General features: G+C 34.7%; 1 protein-coding gene across 2 annotated transcripts in view; it reads left to right on the top strand.

Moving 5' to 3' along the window:
• Window positions 1–27159, top strand: part of LOC140445918 (stromal interaction molecule homolog) — a 101895-nt gene that overhangs the window by 42229 nt on the left and 32507 nt on the right. For both annotated transcript variants that reach the window (XM_072538357.1, XM_072538358.1), the window contains exons 4-6: window positions 16264–16376; window positions 25838–26157; window positions 26384–26551. In XM_072538357.1, the coding sequence (XP_072394458.1) occupies window positions 16264–16376; window positions 25838–26157; window positions 26384–26551 (601 nt within the window). The remainder of the gene's footprint in view (window positions 1–16263; window positions 16377–25837; window positions 26158–26383; window positions 26552–27159) is intronic.

Below are 27159 nucleotides of genomic sequence, written 5' to 3'. Positions count from 1 at the left end.
TCAATATTTTGATGAAAATGTATATTTTTATTTTCATATATGTATGAAAGGAGTTGAATGCAAAATTTTTTTGCACATACTCTGCAGTAAAATTCATTGTTTATTTTGTTATTAATATAATAATACAATACAAATTAAAATGCCATATCCATAAGTATTTAAAAATGGCAATAATGTAATAACATTAATAAAAAAGTCCTCCCCGACTAGGAATCGAACCCCGGTCTCCCGCGTGACGGGCGGGGATACTGACTACTACACCACCGAGGACATAACACAAATGTATTTCAAAATTGACAGTTCTGGATCATACAGTGATTTATTGAGATTATTATTTTGAAATACAAAAGAATAATATAATTATGAATATTTAGTAAAAAATACAAAACATATCACATAAATAATAATATTAATCAATATTTTATTATATATATATTATATATATATAATATTATATGTATATATATCTTTATATAATATGTATAATATTAAATTATATATACAAAAGGAACATTTTTATATTCGAGAGAGGAAGAGAGAGAAAATATATCTTCTGTCTCTCTCTTACTCATTATCTTACATATGTAATGGTTTCACAGATTCACTCCCATACAAATTTCCAACGTGGAGCGCGCGTATAGAAGTATAACTTCAAAAATAAACCGATAAAGAAATTTGTCAATGGAGGAGGCAGTGCGAGCATCGACTCTCCTAGATGAAGGATATTCAATGAGATACGTTGCAGGTTTGTTAGGAAGACATCATTCCAGCATCAGTCGCAAGGTGAGGTGATATAATGAATCAGGGTCGTACCATCGAAGACCAGGTCAAGGGCAAAAACGTTCCACTAATCAAATTGATGATCGTTTTTTGAGACATATCGTCTCGATATCGTCTCGAACAGTTAGAAGACGTTTACATGAAGCAGAATTGAGCAACAGGAAACCGGCCAAAAAACCCTTGCTTACCAGAGAACACAGGGTTCAGAGATTGAATTTTGCAAGATTGCATCAAAATTGGACCATCGATGATTGGAAACGAGTTCTTTTCTCCGATGAGACTGAAGTAAGCTTAAAAGCTCCAGATGGTCTTAAGCGTGTCTGGCGAAGGCTAGGAGAAAGGTTTACCAGCTGCAATATCTCTCCTAAAGTACCTTTTGGTGGTCGCTCTAAAATTTTTTGGGGGGAATTTGTTTTGAAGCTCGTACGGAGTTGGTCCCCATACGTACGAGGTCTATGAATGCCTATTATTACTTAGACAACATTATTGTCGAACATGTAATGACTTTTGCTCCGTTTCTTGGAAATAATTTTTTATTCATGCGAGACAACGCTTGTCCTTATGTTTCTCGACAGGTTATTGGCTACCTAAATGATGTTGATATTCCATTATTAGAGGGGCCACCTAGCAGTCCGGACATGAATCCTATAGAGCATCTATGTGACTATCTCAAAAAAAAAAAAAAGATTAGAAGTGGTAGACCCCCTATTGCCAACCACAACCAACTCATTGAGGCCGTTATTGAAGAATGGGAGAATATTCCGCAAGTTTTTGTTGAACATTTGATATCAAACATGGGCCCACACGGTATTAGTGTTGACCCAGATGCATTTTATTGTGTTACTTTACTGATTTTTTTCCTTTTTGCAATTTGGAGTTATGCTAGCTTATTTACGCATTTCCGACAAAAACAAATTTTTAAAGAAACAATAAGGCAAATTAAGCTCATGATAAAGTCATGTTGGACTTATTTGTAGGTGTTTATTATTATTTCAATGCAACTTAGTTTTATTTTGTGTTCATATTGTAAATATTTAGATTATTTAAATTGGTGCGTTAATTTTGTCCAGGAGTTTAGATTATACTGATCATTTTTTATTCTTCATACAACTTCATGTTTCGTTGTATTTATTCTCTTGTAATTGTAGTACGCTTGATCTGTTTTGGTGGAAATATATTTTGTGTAAGCGTTTTTTTTCTTTACGTTTTTCCTTCACTTATGTGCAGAACCATGTAGTGTTTTGTCAAGAAAACGATTTATTTTTAATTACCTTTCTTTCGCCAAATACTTTCCTCAACTGCCTAAAATAATAATTTTTGCACTGCCTTCTTCGACTTTATTATCTTTTTTGGAATAGATACCTTTTTGAATAATTCTTTATATTAGTTCCCAGACAACCTTTGTAGAGTATTGACGCACGTTCTGAAGTGTATGAGTGTATCAGAAGCCCCGTTAGCTTGGAAGATCCAATTACCATTTCAAGCAACAACAAAAATGAACTAGAAAACACAAAAATACTCACAGATAAGCAGGCCATCGAAATTTGCAAATCTAAGAATCCCATATTAATTACATTAGGAAAGATACTTTGGAACCATCGATAAATCTTGATCCTATGACCCCACAAAGAGTTAGATTAATCAATAATAACAGTAGATATGGATATCATATCAGATATCAATAATCAGCAAGATTAAGAGAACCGGATATCTTAAAAGCCATTAAACTAATTCCTATTCCGTTGGCTCTCCGAAACGAAATTTTTAGACAATACGACGTATTCTGTGGGACTAGAAACCTCAAATTATTTTAGTGATGACAACTTTAGCATGGTTCTGATTAATATTCGTTCTATATTTCCCCCGATAGTTGCGGTTACCCAGTGGATTGTTTATTTTATTATATTTTATCTTGTGATATTGACGATTTATTTAATTTCAGTAAATTTTTAATTTTTATTGATATTTTCTGACTTTTGGTAAGCTTTGTCCATAAAATTACAGTAAAACCTCGATATAACGGACTACTTGGGGGGAGAAGGTGTCCTTTAAAGCCGAAAGTCCGTTATATAAAAATATGGTTAAAATAAATCAAAATACAAACAAAATTCTATTTAAGTAATTGTCTTCGGACATTCGTCGTGAAGTGACGTTGCTGTGGATATCGACGCGCTTGCTGTCGTAATCATGTTTTGAACAAGTTTCGTTTGCTCTTTCCATGTTTGCTGTTTTTCTATGATCAACTCCCTAAATACAGTTTAATTTAATAATCAATAAATGTTGTTAGATCGTCGAGATGCGATCTTACCTCTGATCTTACTTTATTTTTAACAGTCTTGTTTTGTCGTCTTTTTTGCTATCTTCACTTTCGTCCTCATTTTTAAGGTTCATAACTTCATCTGCTATTTCACTTTCAGTCACGATGTTATACCCAGGGTCACCTTCATCTACTTCTAGCGATTGTAAAACATCTTCCTCAGCTACATGTTCTCCGGCATTATTACGTATTGTCCTACAGAAATTAGTAACTTTCAACCCTTCTAAATCTACGTCTGCATCTTGGCCATCAAACAAATTCTTCCAACCATTTTTTAATGTTTGCTCTTTCACCTCCTTCCATGCTGCAGCAAAATTAAAAATTGTTGATTTTAAATTGTAAGACCTTAAGTTTTGCAAGGTACGTTGCGCTCTTGTATCTTCTGCATTATCTCCATCGTACAATACAACCATTACTTGGTCTAAAAACTTTCTGCGATGTATTCGTTTGGCTGCCAAAATTATTCCCTGATCCATGGGTTAAATAAGCGATGTTGTATTTTTTGGCAAAAACATACACCTGAAGTTTCCGTCTTCTGAACGTAGAATATTTTCAGAGGAGTGAGCAGGAGCGTTGTCTAAAAGCAATAAACATTTCACCTCTTCTAACGTATTCCCAATTTCTCCTCTTGAAATTTTCTCACTGAAGGTACAATTTCTTTGAAAAACCAATTTTAGAAAATATCTGAGGTGAACCATTCCTTCTTAGAGCTATAATATGAAAGGGGCATATGATGCATTATGTCTTTTAAAACTCTAGGTTTACGAGATTTGCCAACCACTACAGGTATCAATCTATGCGATCCATCAGCGTTAGCACAAAGCAGTGCCAAGATCCTGTCCTTGCTGATTTTTCTTCCAGAATCCGATTTTTCATATTCGGAGGCTTGTGCGCTTTCAGGCAAAGTACGCCATAACAAACCAGTTTCGTCAACATTGCCAATCTAAGATTCTAATAGCATTTCGTTACTTACTTGCTATATGTGCTACTAATTTTTGCCTAAAAGGTTCTGTTTCTTCTTTAGGTGCAGTTGAAGCTTCGCCGTAAATTCGTTTATTCATGATTCCGTGCCTTTTACGAAAGCGCCAGAGCCATCCATCACTTGCTTTGGTATGTCCATATGATTTGCTAATTTATTTGCAGCAAATTTCAATTCGACTGCTTGGACCAGGATCTCACTAGAACGTTGTTGGCCATACCATTTTAAGATTGCTATGCTCTTCTACATCACAAATGAATGCACATTTATTTATTTTGTTTTTGTTTTTTTATGTCCGAAAGTTTGCTTTTTTATGCCATAGTATATGGCATAAATAGGCATAAATATGGCTTTTATATCCGAAGTCCGTTAAAAAGAGGTCCGTTATATCGAGGTTTTACTGTATACAATTTTCAGTTGCAATAAACCATATTTCCATTATATTCTACATGATAAATCGACAATTTCTATAGTGTGTGTTTTTTTCATAATTTTAATTTTAAGAAAGCCAACTGGCAGAAATTTTCAGAGAAACTAGATGATTACCTATCATCTATGGACCCAGACCCTGCAAACCATTATGCATTTGTCTTCTTCTTTCCATTCCTATTCGATCGGAAATTGGATATCATCAACGCTATTCCAACGTTGTTTACAGCTGTTCTAAACAGTTCGTTTGTGGTGTAACCAAACCATTCTCTTAGATTTCTCATCCAGGACATTCTTCTGAGGCCCGAATCCCTTCGTCCTTCAATCTTTTCCTGCATTAAATTTTCTGGAAATGTGTATTTTTGTCCCCGTATTAGATGGTCCAAGTAATACAATTTTCTCTTTTTTATGGCAAGTATTATTTCAGACCTTTTGTCCATTCACCGTAATACTTCTTCATTTGTGACTATGTATGCAATTGTGAAAGCAATCAAACTGGCGTCAATAAAGGCCATTCCAAGAGGATTTAGAACTAAGTATATCCCTGGAATGACTGAGAACAATCGCAAACTGTACGAAATGTACTGCCAGTTATATGATGAGAAAACCCTATCTCCAACGACGATTGAAGCAGACAAAGACTTAGTCGCAGCAATATCATAAACTAGACGCCAGGCATGGATACAGACAGTTGAAAACACTAATATGACACACAGTAGCAGGAAAGCCTGAAAACAAATTAAGAGCCTGGCCGGAGACAAGAGTGCAATCCACCTACGTTAATGTGTCTCCAAATCAGATAGGTACACAGCTTCTTCAGAACGGTAAGTCAAGTAAAGAACAAAAACACCCCAAGAAGTTTACAAAGAGAGGTCAGTACCTGGAATCTGATAAATTCGACCTAGAATTTACAATGGACGAACTGGACATCGCCATTGCAGCACGGTAAACACATTGCGTGCATTGCAGCACATAGGTAAAGCAGCAGGTCTAGATAACGTTGAAAATGAAATCCTTAAGAGTATGAATAGTTTTGCGAAGATATGCGTATTGAAGTTCCTAAATCAATGTTGGGCGCAGGTTAAGTTCCCAAAACTGTGGCGGCAATCTAAAGTGGTAACTGTATTAAAACCAGGAAAGGTTTCAGAGGACCCAAAGAGCTACCACCCTGCCTCTCCTGTGTTCAACATTCACGCTGTACGAAAGATGGATATTGGATAGAATCAATATCCATACAAGAAAACTAATAGAGGACTTTGGAGCGGGAAGGTCATGTACTAGCCCAATACTTAATCTTACCCAGTACATCGAGGACGGATATCAAAAGGGGTTAAATACCGGAGTCGTATTCATTAATCTAACGGCTGCATATGATACTATTAACCATCGAATACTCCTGAAAAATGTACAGAATAACAAAAAGCTACAAAATAGTTGAAGTCCTGCGCTCAATTCTGACTAACCGACGTTTCCATGTTGAGTTACCGGATGCTTGAAGCCAACAAGAGTTGTACACATCTACTCACTGTCAAAAATCACTCCCCCAGCTATAAGATGGAAAACGCACAGCTTGACAAAACGAACTAAAACAGATAAACGACCATCGCATCCCCTATTCGGCCATATTCCTGGACTTAAGAAGAACATTCTTCTTCTTCTTCTTCTTGACCGGCTTTACAACTCGGAGTGTGTCTTCGCCGCATCCACTATAGTCCACCATCTTCCTTGTGCTTCCATTTCCCATTGCTGTAAATCGGCTTCAACATCGTCCTTCAATATTTTTCTGGGACGGCCTACTGATCTTCTACCGTCTGTTCTCTCAAAAAAACACTGTCTTTAGCACTCATCATCCCACATGACCTGCCCATCTTATACACTTAGATTTTATATGTCTGCCGTTTTCAGTACCATACAGTGTCACCAGTTCAGCATTACGGCGCCTTATCCACTCTCCTGCCGATTTATCTCTTTGAGGGAAAAATATTCTGAGAAGTTTCCTTTCAAATACCAGCAGCTTATTTATTTCCCGCTGATGTAGAGTCCATGGTTCACTTCCATATGTAACAATTGGATGAATAATTGACATCTAGAATCTTAATTTAGATTATCTCGTTAGCAGCTTAGATCTTAATTGATAATAGGGAGTATAATGCTCCTATTTCCTGCAGCTATCCTTGCTGAGACCTCTCTTTTTATGTGGTTGTCATCTGTGATTAGCGCCCGCAGATATTTAAACTCTTACTACTTCGAAGTTTTCGTCATTAATATAGTTTATGTTCTGTCTAACGCTTAATCTTGGATTTTTGGTTAATAGCATGTGTTTCGTCTTCTCTTCATTTATTCGAAGACCCAACACTACCCAGACTAAGATTTTGTAGCATTTTCAATATTTCGTTGAATTTTTATTTCCAGCATTTCCTCGGATTTTTTTCAAACTATTTCCATTTTGGGCGAGTCATCTTTTTCCGATGGTTTTCTCGCTGCTTGTTCTATAACTGATGCCACTCGCTGCCACGCTTGTCGTATATTATGCTCTTCCTCTCCCAGCAATTTTCAGCCGTTCCCAGCAGTTCTTTATTTTTAGTTTTAAGAGCTTCTGTCCCATCTTTCTCTTTGTTCTTATTGATCCAATCTCTGTACTGATATTCGTGTTCTCAACTTAGATTTTACCAGAAAGTGATCACTATCGCTGTCCATTCCTCTCATACTTCGCAAATTCTGCTACTAGAGTGTCTTGCATGAATGAGGACATGATCTATTTGGTTACGTGTTCTTCCATCATTTAAAAGCCATGTGACCTTGTAAATGTCCGTTCTTTCAAATTGGGTGGATTTAACAGTCATGTTATTAGATATTGCGAATTATAATTTGTGTCATGTAGGCTATTTTTACCAATTACTTCTCTTAAATAGTCTTCCTTACCTAGTTTAGCATTACAATCACGTCGTGTTTTGGAGCCGTTTTATACTGTTGGTCTAATAATTCGTAAAATTTGTCCTTCCTATTTTCTTCGACATCTTATGTTGGCGGATATTTTGAGAATACAGTAAGATTGAACCACTTACCTTTGAGTCTAATATAGCAGATTCGTTCGTTTATTGGCTTGAAATCTATCTTAGGTTTACTTACGAAACTTACGTTTTTAATCGTTTGCTAATAACAAATCTACATCCGTATTCGTGTCTGTTCTCACTACCCGACCAAAAGACTACGAGTATAGCATCTTCCATTTCCTGTTGCTGTTCATCTGATTTCCTGTTTTGATGTTATATATTTTTTTAATTGTCTAATGGCTCTTGTCGCTATTCCAGGTCTGTGCCAACTTTTCACATTCCACGTTCCTATGCAAATATTCTTATTCGGAACGCCGGCCCATAGCACTACCCCCTTTTCGGGATCGGGACCATTTCACCTGCTCTCGTCAGTTCTCGACCCAACTATCCACCCGGATTGGATAACGGACCTCCAGTTGGGTTGCTAGGTTTAACAGAAGGCACCAGCGTGAAGGTGAGAGTCGGATTTGAGTAGAAGAGTCTAAGTGGAGTACACCGGAACCAACACCATGTTTTCGCGTTCTGCCCTTTTACCCCCTTTCAGATCATTCATTGACACATTATCCCACAACGCAAAAGCCACGAGATCCATAATGTGGGAAGAGCAGCAAATATGAAGTATCACAAATACCTGAAAAATGCTTCCACCAGTTGCACAACTTGACTGTCAAAGATGGAAAACACTGAACAGACTGCTTATAGGTGTAGGAAGATCCAAACAAAATATGGTATCCTACGGTTGCAGTGTGAGCAAGGGTGATTTTATGCAGACTTAATGAAATGCAACGACGTAGCTTTATGTTAACCACTGGTTAAACGAAATATGAAAGTTTTATTGTTATTCATTTTTATTAGGACTTACATCTATTTGAATGTATTTTATTTATTTTAATTTTACTGAGTTGTATTTTATTTTTAATTTTAAGTTGTTTTAACTTAACTGTAAAACTGTAAGATTAATAAATAGATTTCATAATCTCTAATTGCAAATATCCCAACAATCTACAACGATAATTTCTGGCTTTTCAAAATGTATTTTTAATAATTCCAAAGATTTTTAAAAGTACTGGAAATCCACTTGTCTCACGAACTAAACAATCAAACAATAAAACCGCCATTATGAATTCATTCGAACGCGTTAACAAACAATATGCCAAGCTTAACTAACATTCAGTTCATCTTTAATTAAAGTGATTATCATTTCATACCAATACAATTTTATTACAAGACTCAATTTAATGGGAACTATTAAAACCATTTAATTAAATTATATAATTCGGAGAATATAAAGAATTTTTAATTTTTACATTCTTCTTTGGAAATCAACGATGCCGTAAAATTTGTTTGTTTTATTAATAATATATTAATACTGTATAATGGATTACGTAATTGCGTCATTGACATTGGGAATTAGATAATTGTTTGGATTAGTTTAGAATTTTTTATCGCAGAAATCATTATTAGACTGGGTAAATTGGAATCACGTTAACAAAACGTGTTAGATAATGGTTTTGGAGAGATTTTTCCTAGAAATAACGTATTAGGAGGAAAAATAATGTTTTATAACTAATAATGGAATTTCATTGACTAGACCTTGAATTGATTTTTGCGATATAAAATCTCTCAATGAACAATATTTTCCTAGTTTTGAGCTTTGTCTTTTGAGTTTACAAATGACTCCCACTTGTTCAGATTTCCAATCTCAATCGCTTATTCCGTCCTTCTTTAAGTTAATTTTTTCATCTCTTTATCAATTCTTTTTCTTCGGCTCATTCTGGGTTTGTCTGGTCGTCATTGTCTCTGTCTGGGGAATTTTTTCCTGTGCTTTTGGGCTAGTTCTTCGATCATTTTCTTGATTATAATATATCAGTATAGGTTCTTTACCGAATGGAGAACTTTTTCTTGGGCGTTGATCTACTTTTTCGGTCATTTTTTATTATAATATATCGATTTACAAATGACTCCCACTTGTTCAGATTTTCAATCTCATTCGCTCATTCCATAAGTACTTCTCCAAGTTCATTTCTTTCGTCTCTTTATCAATTCTTTTCCTTCAGCTCATTCTGGGTTTTTCTGGTCATCATTTACTCCTGGTTTTGCAGTAAGTATAGGTTTTTCTCTGTCTGGAGAATTTTTTTCCTGAGCTTTGAGCTACTTCTTCGGTCATTTTCTTTATCATAATATATTGGTATAGGCTCTTCTCTGAATGAAGAATTTTTTTACTGGACATTGAGCCACTTTTTCAGTCATTTTCTTTATTATAAAATATCGGTTTACAATTGACTCCCACTTGTTCAGATTTTTAATCTCAATCGCTCATTCCATAAGCCCTTCTCCAAGTTCATTTCTTTCATCTCTATCAATTTTTTTTCTTCAGTTCATTTCAGGTTTTCCTGGTGTTCCTTTTCTCCTGATTTCAATTTCAAAACTCAGCATGTTCAATTACAATTAATTAAATTAATGTAATTACACATTAGCTTATTAGCTTAATTTGTAGCTCTGCGAGATATTTTAAAATTTTATTATATCGTATAATAGGTTTTGTTTTCATAATAATAAATTTGATACAAGGGGCATCGTATTACACCAAAAAAAGCCAAGCGTTAATTTGATTGTTTAGTGAATCGTGTTGGCACAGGTTATAAATTGGGATTGTCCCTCCCTGTAGTCTTTTAATACGAGGATAGATTGATATTAAACTAGCCTTTGATAGATGGCGCTACTTGATACCGAATTGGTTTCGGTGTTGACATTTGCCATTCATGACATGACGTCTGTCAAAATTTTAAGTTTTAAAAACAATTAGTTTGGTTTTTACAGCCGTCAAAAGCAAGCAAATTTTGTGTTTTCGGAGAAATGGAAAAAGTCGAGTATCGTTCGGTGATTAAGTTTCTCCACAAAAAGGGTAAAACGAATGTGCAAATCAAAGCCGAGCTGGACGAAGTTTACGGTGAGGTTGCACCTTCGTTAGCAACAGTAAAATTTTGGAAAGCTGAATTTGTTCGTGGTCGTACGAGTGTTTTTGATGATGAGCGTCCCGGGAGGCCAAATGAAGTCACCACGCCGGAAATAATCAACAAAAGTTAATAGAGGTTCTAAACATTTCCAAGGGAACGCGTACACAACATCATTCATCATCATTTGGACATAAAAAAGCTATCCGCGCTATGGGTGCCGCGTTTGCTGACAATCGATCAACTGTAACCACTTCGGAGACCTTTTGGCGATGATACGGCGCGATCCGAAGGATTTTTTTCGCCGATTTATCACCGTTGATGAAACCTGGGTGCATTATTACACACCGGAAACCAAACAACAGTCGAAACAGTGGCGCAAACGCGGCGAAGGGCCGCCGAAGAAGGCAAAGAGTGCACATTCGGCCGGCAAAGTGATGGCGACTGTTTTACGACATACTTGAAAAAAGGAAAAACAATGTTATGACAATAAGTACAATGAGTACTACGCAGCATTATTGGATCGATTCGATGCCGAATTGCGAACGCCTCGGTTTGGAACGCAACAAAGTGCTCTTTCACCAAGACAATGCACCGGCTCACCGTATTCCCCAGATCTTGCCGCCAGCGATTTTTTCCTGTTTCCAAACCTAAAAAAATGGCTCGGAGGACGCCGTTTTGCAACAAATGATGAAGTCGTCTTTGAAACTTCGGCCTATTTTGAAGAGCTCGAGCAAAAGTACTATTCGGATGGGATAAAAAAATTGGAACATCGTCTTACTAAGTGTATCGAGCTAAAAGGGGACTATGTTGAGAAATAAATCGACTTAATTCCAAAAAACTTGTTTTTTCTATCAAAGGCTAGTTTTATATCAATCCACCCTCGTATTTGTATCTTAGGTAACACGTTAGTCATCGCTGTATCAAATTTCGTAGAATGTATGAAATATGAAATGAAATATGAATATATGAAAGGATGGAGGCGTTATGGGCGGGATGAGAATTTTTTGCAGCATTAGATAGACTTTATAACGTCTCCACACTTTACACACATTGTCCATCAAGCTCTTTTTTCTGTAGTCAGCTTTATTACCCTAAGAGGGGTATTTTAATAAAAAAGCTTTAGCATATGTCCTATAGAGAGGTCCTACATCCTCTTCGGTTACCTGGTTCTGCTGTTGCTGGGCTCCTGGAGATCTGTTTCTGCAGCTACGATTTTCGGCGCTGCACCTATTTCCCTACTTGGCTCTTTTCAGTAACTATCTGGTTAGCCCCTGATTAGACGGTCAATCAGTCTGTGTTTTTTTCGATATAAACTCTGCATCCTGTTCCTCATGACGTCTCCTCTGTTTTTTATGAGACTTCTTCTGACAGGTAGAAATTCCTGCTCATCTTCACGGCTACCTCCCTGAGTCGTGTACTGAAATATTTATTGGATGGATTTTATTTTACAATTACTTTTGATGTGCCGGTTTCTTTTCAATTACTGTATCTTTTGCTTATTGTCGTAGTCCTTTCGTGTTTCCTATATTATTTTTTTGTGTAGGTTCTCATAAGCTGCTAAGCAAATTTACCAATAATTTATAACTTTTATTAGTGTTTATTTATTTATAAATTTCTAGCGTGGTCATAATAAATATCGCGAGAAAGTACCGCTGAGAAATAATTGAATATGCGGGATGTCTCACAAAATTAGAAAAATAAAGAGAAAATAAATAAATTAAAAAGTGAAAGCTTTATGATACGTTACAAGAGAATAATATGATTTAAGAATAATTAAATATACAACAGAAACAAGAAATACAACAATATAGAGATCATAAAACGACTAATATAGAGAATCCAACGGATATAGAAAAATGAGATCTGGAAGAGTTAAGTATAGAAAACATTTGAAGATGAAAGAAAAATATCTAATGTAACCTGTAACACTGGACCTTCAATTAGGTACAATTAATGAAGTTGAAACACCAGATCAGATAAGTTTCACTCATTCCTCTATCTACTTCTGTTACTCTTCCAAAGAAACCTAATGCAAAAACTAAAAACCTTTCTAAAAATAATTCTCAAACAAATCTATAGAAAATGCGAAGAACAACTGAGGTTCTACTGCGCTAGCCTAACAGAGGGTTGGATTGACAGTTCTCCCAAAAAATAGACATAGGGCACGTTTACTTTATTTTAAACTTCAATGTGCTTACAAATGACATAGGTCGCGGTTCCGACCTTTATTACGTCGGATCAGCAAATGTACTCACTATACTTCGTTCAATTTCAAGATAAGCTCGAGACAAATAGTTTCAGACACGTGATCGGTGGGTGTGTCGTGTCGTCATTGGTTAGCACTTAATTTCCAACCAATAAGCTGCGACGACATGACACACCCACCGATCACGTGTCTGAAACTGTTTACCTCGAGCTTATCTTGAAATTGAACGAAGTATAGCTTAAAATATGAATGCATTGTGTTTACATTCGTCGCTCTTTAAATATGCGGCTTACCAGGCCGCTTATAATAAATAAATGTTATTTACATTAATAGTTCTCATTTATTTGTTTATTAATTGCTTTACCAATGTCACATTCGGCGTTGACCTAATTTCAATTCGAATGTGTGTAAAACAATAATTTGATTTGAGTTTAATAAGATTTAGTAACATTTCGTAAGATTGTTTTCTCTCTTTATCTTACACAGCGCTGCAAAGATGTCAACTATGACATAAAATTTTTTGTTGACTACATATAAGAAAACTTAAATAAAATAAAATAAATAGCTTTATTAAGGAGGTTTTAAATACAATTAAAGTCAGAAAACTGCAATATCTGGGACATGTCATGAGAGGCGAGCGTTATAACTTGCTACAATTAATAATACAAGGAAGAATACAGGGTAGAAGGAGTCGCAGAAGAATTCGCATCTCCTGGTTAAACAATTTGAGAGCTTGGTTTAACTGCACTTCTGCTGACCTCTTTAGAGCAGCGGTATCGAAGGTGCGAATTGCCATGATGGTTGCCAACCTTCTTAGAGGAGATGGCACATGAAGAAGAAGATTAAGGAGCATTGGATCCTTAGAATTATTAGCAACCTGAATTATAGCTAAACAGCAAGAAAAAAAGGACAGTGTGATAAAGAGAGGTGTCAGACAGAGGTGCGTCTTATCGCTTCTACTGTTTAATATCTGTTTGAAAGATGTATTTGAAGCAGCTCTGAAAGACACAATAATCTTTGCAGATAGCATGCAATGTCTTCACGTCTACATAAACTAGTTAGTAAGTTAGCAGAATTGAGTCGACAATACGGCGTCAACTTTAACACTAATAAAAACAAAGTTTGATTGTTCGTAAAAACCGTACTCTCCAACAATTTATAACAAGCAAGTCACTGTCAATAACACAAGTTAACTGCTTTTTTTATTTTGGTACCAATATAAACGATCAGTGGGATTATTCATGTGAAATTAAACGCGGGGAAGGCTAGAGTAGCGTTTTACAAAATAAGCAAAATTCACAAGACATATGATTATAAAAGTCAAAAACCATCCTTCTTCAGTTCAATTGTCGATTCTGTTAATATATTGCGAAATTGTTTCAACTGTGAAGAAGCGCAAGTTAAAAAATCAACAGCGCTATAGTCTACTATCTACAGTCTCTTCAGAAGAGGTCCACTCTTCTGGTCCATAGAAGGATCCATAGACGAAGAATGCCTGGTTTCGAAATCGTAGATAATGATTTTCACTATCTACTAGGGCGGTCCGATGAGTACTTAGCATACAAAAGAAAAACAAAAATTTTGGAAAAGTGGCGATTTATTTCTCAACATAGTCTACTTTTAGCTCGATACACTTGATCCAACGATGCTCCGTCTTTAACCCGTCTGAAAAATACGTTTTCTCGAGGTCTGCAAAGTAGGCTTCCGTGGCGGCGATGACCTCCTAATTCGACTTAAATTTCTGCTCGGCGAGTGCCTTCTTTAAGTTTTGAAACAAAAAGAAGTCACACAGGGCCAAATCTAGAAAATATGGAGGATGTGGCAACAGTTCGTAGCCCAATTCCGCCATGGCTACGGCGGAGGGGTGAGCGGGTCCGTTGCTATGGTGGAAGTTCACTTTTTTCTTCGCTAAATGGGGTCTTTTTTTTTGTAATTCGGAGTCGAAACCACCTAATAATTCGGCGTAGTAGAGCCCCGTGACCGTTTTGACATTCTCCAGATAGTCGACGTAGATCACCCCTTGTGAATTCCAGAAAATGGTGGCCATCACCTTTCCGGCCGGCAGGACAGTCTTCGCCGCCTTCGAAGCACGTTTGCTTCGACTGTTTCTGTACCAATAGATTCATGTTTCGTTTCAAATCTAAGATGTTAAAGTTACCAGTGGAGTAACTTTAACATCTTTGATTTTATCACAACATAATGTAAACCAAATTTATAAATTATATACCTTTTATAAAGGATTTTTAATAAAATTTTTTGTTTCTGTTCTTCTTCATTTTCAATGAACTACCAACACAATCATCTTCACATTTTCTGCGACTCAGCTGGCGGACAAAATAAAAATTTCACGATTGTTCGGCTACTTCATTACATTTTCCACGATATAAACCGTCCAGATACTATTCAAGTCACATTCCTCATTAGAGAACATTCGTATCTAGAATGTGATAAAAACATGGGCTTGATAAATTTAAAGACTAGTATAGAACTACAAGTAGATTGGATAAATGTGTTACAAGATGCAAGAAAAAAGCCGGAACCGTTCAAAGTTATAGACGTGAATCAGAAATTAACGAAACAGTGGACTACTTTTCTGCAAGGCAAAATTATTCGTAAGTGTCCAATAGCTCTGCAGCAAGTAAGAGAACTTCGAGTGATAAAAGAAAAACGCGGATTGGTTTTTATCGAACCACTTATTTGGGAAAGCAAGCAAATAACAAGTAGATCAATAAAATCTGGTGTCCCTAGAAAAATGAAAGATGGCGAATTTGAGCTTCCAAGTCAAGCATACCATGGACCATTACCAATTTCCCAAGCTAAGTATAACGACAAAATAGAAATAAACTACCTAAAAATATTTTCATGTAGTTTTATTTATTTCTAAAATCGTAACAAGCAGTTTGGTAACGTTAATTAACTCTTCTCTGTAAGTTACTTTTGTGACATCGTTTGTTTTTCCCCTTGCACATCATATGATGATATAAACGAGAAAAATAAAATGAGTTTAATATCTTGTCGTCACAGTTTTTTAACCAACTGTGACTGGAAATCAGTTATCTTCAATCGTGACTTAACAATTATTGCTTCCAAATGATATTAAACATTTTAAAATGTTCATGTTTATATAAGTGTTCGAGTTAAGGTATGTTCCTGTCATATAAAAAATCTTAGATTTATTTCCTTTGTTAGATTCTAATTTAATCCTAATATTTCAAAATTTATGATAGGGAGTGAGAGTTCAACTTTATGTGAAGAAAATAGGATAGAATATTTTGTGGACTTGGCGCAAATTAATCTTGATATAATCTCGTAATATAACCACGAATAAATTTTAGTGGATATCACGATTGCAAGTCAAGAACAACATTCAATTATTTCTAGAGAATCAAATAAAAATAATGTCCTATAATGTATTAAATGTTCACTGGTATTTTTAAATGCCTATCAAATTATATAATAATTTGTTCTGACTTCTACTGTAACAAAATAAAAACAACAAACAAATTACAATAATTTTCTTACCGTTTACCGTTCTTTTTCAGATTAGCCGTCAATAATGCGGCTTACTTAACCGTCCTAGGCATTAAAGACCCCATACACAAACAAAAAATCGCCCTGAAGGCTATGGATGTTGTCCTTTTCGGACCACCAAAAGGTATGATCATCATTTATTGATAATGTGTTCATTAGTATATATTATGATTTTGGCTCACTTATTATTTTGTTTAAGCACCATGAAAAATAACTTATCTCTATTACGAGGTTCGTTCATAATTTTTTGGTTTACAACCGATAATATATTGTCCAAAAATTTTTTTATTATAATTGCCATAGAGGCCGATGAATTTTTACAGGCGGTGTATCAATTTTCGTAGATGAGTGTCATAGAACCCTCATGAAATTTCGCATGTATTGATATTGCTTGGCAATGATAAAAACAATTCTGCGATTTTGCTTGTCTCTGCAGATGAATGAATGAAATACTAAGTATTCGGAGGAACAACCTTGCGCTTCTTTCGTTTTTTTTTCTCAGACCTCAACTTATGAATTTGTCTTATCTGTCAGAGAAAACCTCCGGTATTAAAAAAGGTGAATTTCCCTTTATTAGTATGTTGTACATTTTATGTAATTCGTCTATCTTCTCATCTACCGCTGTGTAATGTTTCTACATGTCGCTTTTGGTTCACGGCTTGTGATATAGCAGATACTCTTTTGTCAATATATTGCCAATTGCACCAACACTAACATCCTGGACCATTGATACAACTCTGGAATCGTCATCCGTATATCTTTAAGCAAAGCGCACTCAATTAACACAATTGTTTCGTTTCAAACCGAAGGCTTCCCGGGCACGACACACAAAAACGAATTAATTTAACCCATCTGATATCTAGCGGGAGTGGTGAGTAGCTCCACCGGTTACGGCTCCCACGCCAAGCTAAGACTAGCCAGCCATTCAGTCAGAGCATCAGAGCCCATGCAGATATTGTAGGCATTCAAAAAGGAGGATAGGGGCCTAGCGATACGTACCAGTGTTGTCAGATCGCACATAAAAGTTTTCATCGACTCTGAGGTCTAATTTTATGAACAAGCCTCGTATTTTAGTTTTTTTAATACCTAAATATTATGTTAGATATTGTGTAACAACACTCTTTTGTTTAATTTCGATGACACACATCAGAAGCAATGGCGAGAGAAACTATGTAGTGTCGAATAGTGATTTTTTGACGATTAAATGTTTGTGCGATCTAATAGTAAAATATGACCGATGTGTGGATTCTGCTATTCATTTTTCTGAAAGCATATTATGAGTTGTGTCTATGAAGGTTAGTTGCACAGTAATTTAATTGGTTACCTATTAGGTGTGTAGGTATTTAAAATAATAAATTGCAAGGACATCTCCAAATCATGTTTAATAGGTTTTGTAAGTTAAGTGCGAAATACACATCATTGAGAGAAACAATATTCTTCTGGCAATTCCACTCGCATTTTAATATATCACCTAAATATTTTAAAGTAAGTAAACAAACCGTGGAGTACTGTAATTAATAAATGCCAAATTGGTTTAATAATTGAGATTAAAATGCGAAAAATTTGCGGCGTAATAGTGAAAAGTGACATTTTTATGTGAAAATGACACTGGTTATATCTGCAGTCTTCATACAGTTCAATATTCGTGGCTATATCTGTTTCATTTGATTCACAACCTTTTTTAGACACATATTTCACATTTTTGTAAAAAAATTAAGTTTTTGGAAATAACTGAAGTCCCCAAAGAGGTTCTAGCGAATAAGAAGTTTCCAATTTTATCATTACCAAAGAGCTTTTGTTTGCTAATGCACTGTCCCCATGAAAGATTATTTTTATTTTTTAAAACAGGTCCGTTCTGTCGGTTATTCAATCAGCTGACCAAAAAGATTCTACACAATATTCTCCGATTATTGTATGATCCTCTGGTAAGAAGTCGATTAAAAAAATAACTTAAAAAAGACAGTTGTCTTCCCTTTGTTAAATTTATCAAAAGTAAAGAGATTAATTAGAGTTTCATTCAACACAACAAATCTGCGCGAAATATCTGTTGACTAATGGTAACCTTCCTCGAACCTGAAGTCACTCTTTCAGTCTTTGATATAATTGTTTACATCATCAACATACATTAAACAGCGAAGAATGTCTCATTAAGATCAATTGACCACGAAGACTTTTCATCAAACTGTGGCAATTTGTATCTTATGTGGTATGTTAATTCTTCTTTTGTCCATGCTTCCCCCATTATTGGACTTTTATCTACTACGGACCACGATAATCGTCAAAAAAATCAAAATACTTTCTTCTTTCGTCCTTCGTAGAGTTTGAAACAATTCTAACGAATCAGAACGTTTTTCAGACACAAATTTTGAATTTTAATTTTAAGCTAAATCTGTTAACCCACTGTTCCAGTGAAAGATTATTTTTCTTTTTTGAAACAGGTCGGTTCTGTTTGTTTTTTTCATTCAGCTGACCAAAAAGATGATGCTCTGTGGTTTTCTTCAATCATTGTGTGATCCTCTTGTATGAATTTAAAATATTACTTCTTCTTCTTCTCGTGCCACTCCTAGCGGAGATTGGAAATCATCATGGCCACTGCGACTTTGTTAGCAGCGCACCTAAAAAGTTCAATCGAACTACACCCGAACCATTCACGTAGATTACGAAGCCACGATATTTTTCTTCTTCCCACACTTCTTTTGCCCTTAATTTTGCCCTGCATGATATTTCTTAAAAGTTCGTACTTTTCACCTCTCAAAATGTGCCCCAAGTATTCCATCTTTCTAGTTTTTATCTCGTTTAGAATTTCGCATCTTTTGTCTAAAGTTTGGAGTACTTGCGTGTTAGTGACGCGGTCCATCCATGATATTCTGAGAATGCGCCTATAGCACCACATCTCGAAAGCTTCGATGTTTTTTGTGGTCAACTGTTTTAGTGTCCAAGCCTCTACTCCATACAACAGGGTAGAAAAGACATAACACCGCAGCATTCGTATTCGTAACTTTATATTGATATCACGATTGCAAAAGAGTTTGCGCATTCTATTAAAGACTGATCTAGCGATTTCTATTCTACATCTAATCTATTTTGTTTGATCAGTATCGTCTGTGATCCAAGCACCTAGATATTTATAACAGGACACACGCTCAATCGTTGTATTGTCTATTACAAGATTATAGTTTTTTTCAAATTAATTTTCAAGCCGTAACTGTTACAGTATATATTGAGACTTTGAACGAGATGTTGTAGTTCTACTAGCGTTCCCGTTAGGAGAACCGTATCGTCAGCATACCTTATATTGTTGATCGTCTCACCATTTATTATCAGACCAAGATCTTCTTCCTCGAGTGCTTGTTCACAAATAGCTTCACTATACAGATTAAATAAAAGTGGCGACAAGATGCATCCCTGCCGGACTCCTCGACGGATTTGAATTTCTTCTGTTAGCCTACCCTCAACCTTCACATTTGCTGTTTGATTCCAATATAGGTTGCATATAATTCGAATATCTCGGCTGTCTATATTTTTCTTTATTAGAATTTGTCTTAGTGGTTCATGTTGTACTTTGTCAAAGGCCTTTTCGAAATCAATAAAGCAGGTGTAAATTTCTTGGTTCATGTCTAAGCATCTCTCTGAGAGAAAATATTACTACAAAATCTCAAAAGACAGTTGCTTTGGTCGTTCTAGTCGGTGCAGTTGTCTTTCCATTATTAAAAATGAAGTGGTAAATTGAAGTTTCATTTAACACAATAAATCAGTGCGGAATATCTGTTGAATCGTTCTGATGGTAACCTACCTCGAACCTGAAGACACTCTTTCAATCTTTGATATAATATATTCAGTGTTTTCTTGTCACGCCATTTCATCAGCATACATCGAGGAATGTCCCATTCAGATCAGTGGCGCACCTAGAATTTTCCTGTGGGGGATTTTAGTTGGGTACCGAAATTTTTTTTATGCTACCTCCATTTTGAGTCCTTAACATTTTGTAAGTAACAGTTTCGGAATAGTGCCCTGGGGGGTTTTAACCCCCCAAATCCCCCCTGGGTGCGCCACTGATTCAGATCAATGGACCAAGAAGACTTTTCATCAACCGGTGGCAATTTGTTTCTGATGTGATCTGTAAGTTATCATATTATCTGAGTTTTTTTATTTCTCCTCTAATCTTCCTTCTACGTCAACTTTTTTTTGCTTTCATCGATTATTAGAATTTTATTCGCTTTCGATGTTTCCTCGATGATGTTCTAAACTTATACGAATTTCTCGTTCGTCTCTCTACATATTTCTTCAATCATTTCAGAAATTTCGTCAATTTTACCATACTCGATTTGGAAATGCATGGTCATTTGGAGAACCATCGTAAAGGATTAATAAAGAAGAAAGTAGTACTTTTTCATTAAGTTAACGCATTATGGCACAAATCGCTTACAACGGTGAAGAATGTACATAACTTGCACTCCGAATTGCTTCACCGTGCATTATTTTTAGATGTGTTTTAGTAACTATTCGCTGCTCATAGACCTCAAAACAATGTTCCAGATGAAGAGATTAAGATCAAATGAAGAGTTTATTGCGAACTGTGGTACATTTTGAGGTTAAAGACAAATAGATAAACCTTTGAAATAATTGTATCACCTCAGAAGAAGACTTTCGTAGTACTTCTTAAAGCGTCTCCTTTTCTCTAAATTTTCTTTGTCGATCAACGGTCTTTCTTTGATGGTGTTCAATAGGTCTTTTGTTACTCATGTACCTTTATTCAATCGTCATCGCATTGTGACGAATTTGTTTTTTTTTTGTAGTCTTGCCAATGTTAATTTTAACCACTCTGCTAGTATTTTATTTGAGTCATAGAGATGCACAGACTTTTTCTTTCGCTTTCTGTAATTTAGTGAAGTAGTTCGATGTTGATGTCGATCAGATAATCAAGCAGACCATCTGGACGAAACGCTTTCGTTTCTCTGTGAATGATCTAGTAGATCGCTGCTTCAAATCCTGGCCAGAAAACAAAAAGGCTAACATAGTAGTTTAAAATCCAAAAGGATCTGCTAATTAGAGTAGAATACGCTGGTGTACGCATAAAAAACCGGAATACAGATAGATTTCAATGTTGATTTTGTCAGGACCGGTAGCTTTTCTTTTTTTTTGTGTTTTATTGCATGCATCTTCCTTAGTTATTTCAAAACCTTTTTAATTGATTTGTTTGTCATCTCATAAGTTTATCCTCGGTCCCTATTGGGCTAACCAGTACTCGTACCCCCTCCACATTGCCAAAGTGTCATTCATGTCTTCCATCGAGTCCTACTCTTCTGCAGTTTACATTTTATTATATATAAGAGCTCGGTTTTTCTACCAAGAAGGTTGTTTTCTAATAAAATAGTACATAATATTAATGAAAAAATTCAACTTGCTAAGAAATTTAAATATTCTAAATGAGCTTTGATTGGATGCAACAGTAAAAGTCGTATAAATAAATGGTTCAACAAAATTCAGTGGTTTTAACTGATTATTTTAGTAATAAAAAGACAGTTGATCAATTAAAAGGCTGGAAAACTGTATTAAAATTAAAACATATTTATCCTAACACAAGAGATTATTGAGTAATAACAGATTTACAAAATCCATTTTTTCAAAATATAAACACAAACAAATAAACAAACACAAAGCTTAAATTTAGGTTAATTTGGATTAACTGAAAGAACCATATTTTGAAAAAATGGATTTTGTAAATCTCTTATTACTCAAGAAACTCTTGTGTTAGGATACCTAAATATGTTTTAATTTTAATACAGTTTTATCAAATGTCTTTTTATTATCAAAATAATCATTTAAAACTACTGAACCTTTTTTTGAAGCAAGTAAACAATGGAATATAAGGTCTTTATTTATACGACTTTTACTTTTGCATCCAATTGAATTACATCACATTTAAATCGAACTTTTCTATATAATACAATGTAAACTGCAGCAGAATAGGACTCGACGGAAGACATGAATGAAATTTTGGCAATGAGGGGGGGGGGGAGAACGAGTACGGGTTAGCCTAATAGTTATTTCATTATTATTATTTCTTAAAATTGTTTTTTTTTTCGTTACTTTCTTAAAATTCTCTGCACTTTTCGTAATGATTTTTTAATCTGAAATAATTTTCTGAAAAAGGATAATGAGTTCTAATCAATGTTATGCAATAGTATTGGTTCCAAATATGCGATTAAAATACTTATTTCAGTTATGGTAGCTAAAAAATAGTGTTGTGAATTTATTAAAAGGTTCAATATTTATAACACTTATGGATTTAATTTATTTTTTATTTATATTAACTTATCTGACAATAATTTATATCTATCCGTACGTAACAATCAAATTCGCGAGCGCGTCTTCAGAATTAACTGTTCCTTCCAAATAAAATGTCCTGTTAATATATGCCAGTGCCGTTATCTCGAAAAGTCTTGAGTAGACGACGGCGAAACGGTAAAGGCAAACTGGATTTCCCGCATCGGTTCGACCTTGTTCTGGAAATTCCATTCAGGTAAATAGACGCCTCTCGTAAAATCTGAAACATAAGCATGTGAATAAAAACATGTTTACAGGTTAAAACTATGACTCATATTTTTACGTAACAATAGTTTAAAAAATTGATTTTGTTTTGGAAATAAGACCTTTTGCACGAACTTAGTGGAAATAAGTCATTTTGCATGTAAAATGTTGTGCACATAAGCTGATTTACATGTAAAGGAAGTAATAAAGCAATAAAGTAAAGGAATAATAGTTCTCTGAATAAACTTTTATTTTTATAAAATAATAATATAGGCATTACCTAAGTGACAAACATTGTCACAATAGGTAGTTAATGCAACAAACAGTTTTTTAAATATGTAAGTCACAGCGTTCATCGTCGAGGCAGTCACACATTTCTTCCAGCTCCTCACCAGCAGCTGATGTAATGGGTTCGTTCAAAATCAAACTCTTGTACTAACCAAGACGTGGATCAGAAGTAGGCCAGTCCTTTACAAGTCCTTTGCAAGTATAGGAGGTTCCTTCTAAACATGTATCCTCCTAAACATGTTGCATTTCACTTTTAACTTCTCTTCACACTGATCATTATACATTTTACTCAGTTTGCTACTACTTAACTACTACTCAGATACAATCTTTTGGACTTCTTTCTGCTGTAATGTGATTCAGTTCCTCTGAGCTTTTTTATGTACTCTTTAACACTTTCCTTCTTCAGATAGTTCTTATTTTTGGTAGTGTCACCTCCTCTTTTGTCTTTAACAGCAAACCCAAAATGCACTTTTTTGGCTATGTTTTTTATTCTAGTTTCTCCAACACCAATAACAGTGCGAAAAATTTTAAACATACAGAAGTTTCAGCATCAGGGGCAGTTGGAAAAAGTATTGTATTGAGTACTTTCGCTCAGGTCCAAGTTTTTTCTTTTTGTTTTTGTTTACCAGCCTAGATCTATGTCTTTTGATTTGTGTTGTATAAATCAAACTGGCAATTATATTGCCTTGTCTTTTCTTGTTTGGAACTTTAAAAAACTTCTTTGAAAGCTTTTATGCAATTAGGCCTTATTTAAAGCACGTAAAACGTTTATTGTTGTGCTTACACTGTACAAAAACTAGGGCTTTTAGGAACTGCATACCTGATAATTTGTTCACTTTTCCGTTTTCTTCATTTAACTCTTCTCTTTCTAGTCCCGTTTTTTCGTTTACCAACACTTACACTTCCACCTGCACCATTCATTCTCCTTTAAATAATAACGTAATTACTTCTTCTTCTTCGCGTGCCATATCAGAATTATCCGACGTTGGCGATCACCATTGGGAAGGCTTCTCGATCTTCTCCAATAAGTAACGTAATTACTAATCGTTGCTAAATATCAGACAATCTAAACAGTAGTCACAAAAACTTTTAATACAAAACCCTTACATAACCTCAAATTTGCAAGACTTACTGGGTCAGTTGAGTGACAGTTGCAGCGCTTCTATTGGTTGGTTGGAAATAAGCTGGTTTGCATGGACCACTACAATGGAAATAAGTTGTTTTGCATGTATAGGTGGTTTTTAACATGCTGTTATCATTGGAAATAATTTTTTGTATCAATAAGATAGAATCAATCACTTTGACTACAACAGAACAATGCATTTGTACATCTAACTCAACTTTGATTTTTGGGTGACTTAAGACGTTTTGCATGTTACTTCCTCATATAAACAACTAAATTTAGACAAAAAATCTTTCGATTTTTTTTCATCATTGCTACCATTTATCTACGTATAACAATTGTTTTGTCATTACTTTACGATTAATGTTTCTAACACTGTAAATTACATAAGTTATTTGTTGTTTTTTTAACCCTTGACGTCCGGTTTTTGATAATAGGAAACGCTAAATTTCTCTGATAACATAATTGTGGTCAAATTTTTGTTTTTTTTTTATTTCCGCGAATTATCTCGGTACCTAAGATGATTATTCATATGTTTTATTACTCATTGAAAAACCCAAAGTAAAGATACACATTTTCAGCCAGTATTTTAGCGAATATATTTTCGACAATTGCATACGGGGGCAATGAGATAAATATAAGTAATCCTACTAATGTTTGTATTTTGAGAACGATTTCCGAAGTGGAAATTGAAACGTCAATAAACGTATTTTAACCTTTAATTGTGGCTTATTCCCATTTAAATAGTAATTACTTTAACATGCCACAAGAAAATAGCTTCAGAACAATATTGAACAGTTTTGGAACAAGCTTCATACCAAATCTACATTCTTGGCACAAAAATTGCAGAACACGATTCTTCTTTAACTCCAGAATCCTAATCTCTGATGAAGAAAAGACCAAAACAATAAGTATCTTTGTGAACAGGTTGCTCACAGCTATCACAATAAAGCATTTCTTCTTCAGTATCATCTTTCTTGCATTCCATACACTTCATTTTCTGATTTAAAACTTTGAAAGTCGGTCCTGATACTAAAAGTCTGTTAATGAACTTTATCAGTTGCCTTATAGACTTATAGAGATAATGAACAAGTTTTGGTGTTTTTTTTGTGCTTTGTAAATTACCACAAAAAAGGGTAATAATGCAGAATTATTTTCAGTTAATAGCAGATTAACCAATTTATTACGCAATCAAATTACAGACACTTTGAACACTTGAAATACCACAAAAATTAGCTTTAGATAAATTGACACCAAATTTATATTTAGTTTAAACGTTTAACTTTAAAGTATTTTGATTTCTTTACCGAAGGTTAATTAACATCTGTTCGCTTTGACTATTTATATATAATTATGAAAATGTTTATGATTATGAAAAATATTTATATATTATGAAAATGTTTCCTATTTGAAAATTCTAAGGTAGATCCAATTATCATGTACACAATATATATATATATATATATATATATATATATATATATATATATATATATATATATATATATATATATATATATATATATATATATATATATATATTTGTGTCTATCAACCTGGTCGAACGGTTCTTCTTTTTTAAATATTTTTCGAATTAGGTTTTAAGTTTACCAATTCAATAACGGCGTGTTACATGTTTTTAGATGTACCCCATTGGAAGGATCTAACCCTAATCTTTTTGACCATCGCCGGCGGTCTCGGAGCTTGGTACTACTACCAGCAAAACAAGAAGTTCAAGATCCACATGAATCGAATGACGAAGGATATGGACAGCCTCCAAAATGCCGAAAAAGCTTTGGAGAATCTCCAGAAGGAATTGGAGGAGGCCAAGCAGGCTCAAGAATCTGTGATAACCGAAAAACAGGACTTAGAAAAGAAACTACAAGATTCCAGAAGTGAACTTAATTCGTTGCCTAGTTCCTATTCGGATTTAGAAGTTACTCAGTTGAAAGCGGAAATAGAGGTAAGTTAGATGTCGTTTAAAAACAATTATTGTTATGTTATTACTCATTACAACTCATCATTTTTCTCTCTGGGAGTGCTCTTTAATAGTGTTGTTGAAGCAAATCTTAAATAGAGCTGAATAGAAATGTACAAAATGATGTTTTTAGAAAAAAAAATTTACGGTATTACCATAATGTTTATTCTATTTGAAAACTTTTTATTGCTCTTTTCGTTTTATTTTATAGATGCTAAGGACTGAATTGCAACTGGCTGAGGGCGAACTGAAAGACAGGTGCTGGGCGCCACCAGTAGCACTCCAGCAGTGGTTGCAATTAACGCACGAAATTGAACATAAGTCATATCTTAAGAAGAAGATCCAAGCTGAGAAGCAGTTGCAACAAGCACGAGAAGCTGTAAGTATAATAGTACCCAGTTTTTACATTTATTCTGTTTAGATGAAGTAAAGTTTTTGTTGACAAACGTGTTTCTATTTTTAATGTTTTTATATTTATGTGCTTATCGAAACATCAGCAAATAGGCTGCAGCATTACCATGTTTAAATCCCAAAAGAAAACGCAGTTTATGCTCACATTTTAAACAGGATATATTACGTGACAGCAAACGTGCCCATTTTTGTTTCACGTTCCAAGACAAGTTTAACGAAAAATGACACATTTCATGTAAAATATCACGTTCCACGTAAAATTGTCACCTTCCGTGATAAAATATTTGATGTTTCTCGACAAATTTCATTAAAAATCTCACGTAAAATATCACGTTTTACGTAGAATGTCACGATCCATTACACATTTGACGAAAAATGTCACGTTTCTCTTAAAATTTGACTTGAAACGTCACGTTTCACATAAAATTTCACTTAAAAAAGGCCCGTTCCAAGAGAAATGTAACGTTTGACGTTAATTTTCACATATAATGCTCGTAGCACGCCACGTTACACATGAAAAGTCAGATAAAATGTCACGTAAATGTAACCAGTTCAAACGTGACGTCAAAAATCGTC

Source organism: Diabrotica undecimpunctata, chromosome 7 (genome assembly GCF_040954645.1).
Source record: "Diabrotica undecimpunctata isolate CICGRU chromosome 7, icDiaUnde3, whole genome shotgun sequence".
Classification (NCBI taxonomy): domain Eukaryota; kingdom Metazoa; phylum Arthropoda; class Insecta; order Coleoptera; family Chrysomelidae; genus Diabrotica; species Diabrotica undecimpunctata.
Note: the sequence above shows the minus strand (reverse complement) of the source record. Positions and strands in the feature narration are given on the sequence as shown.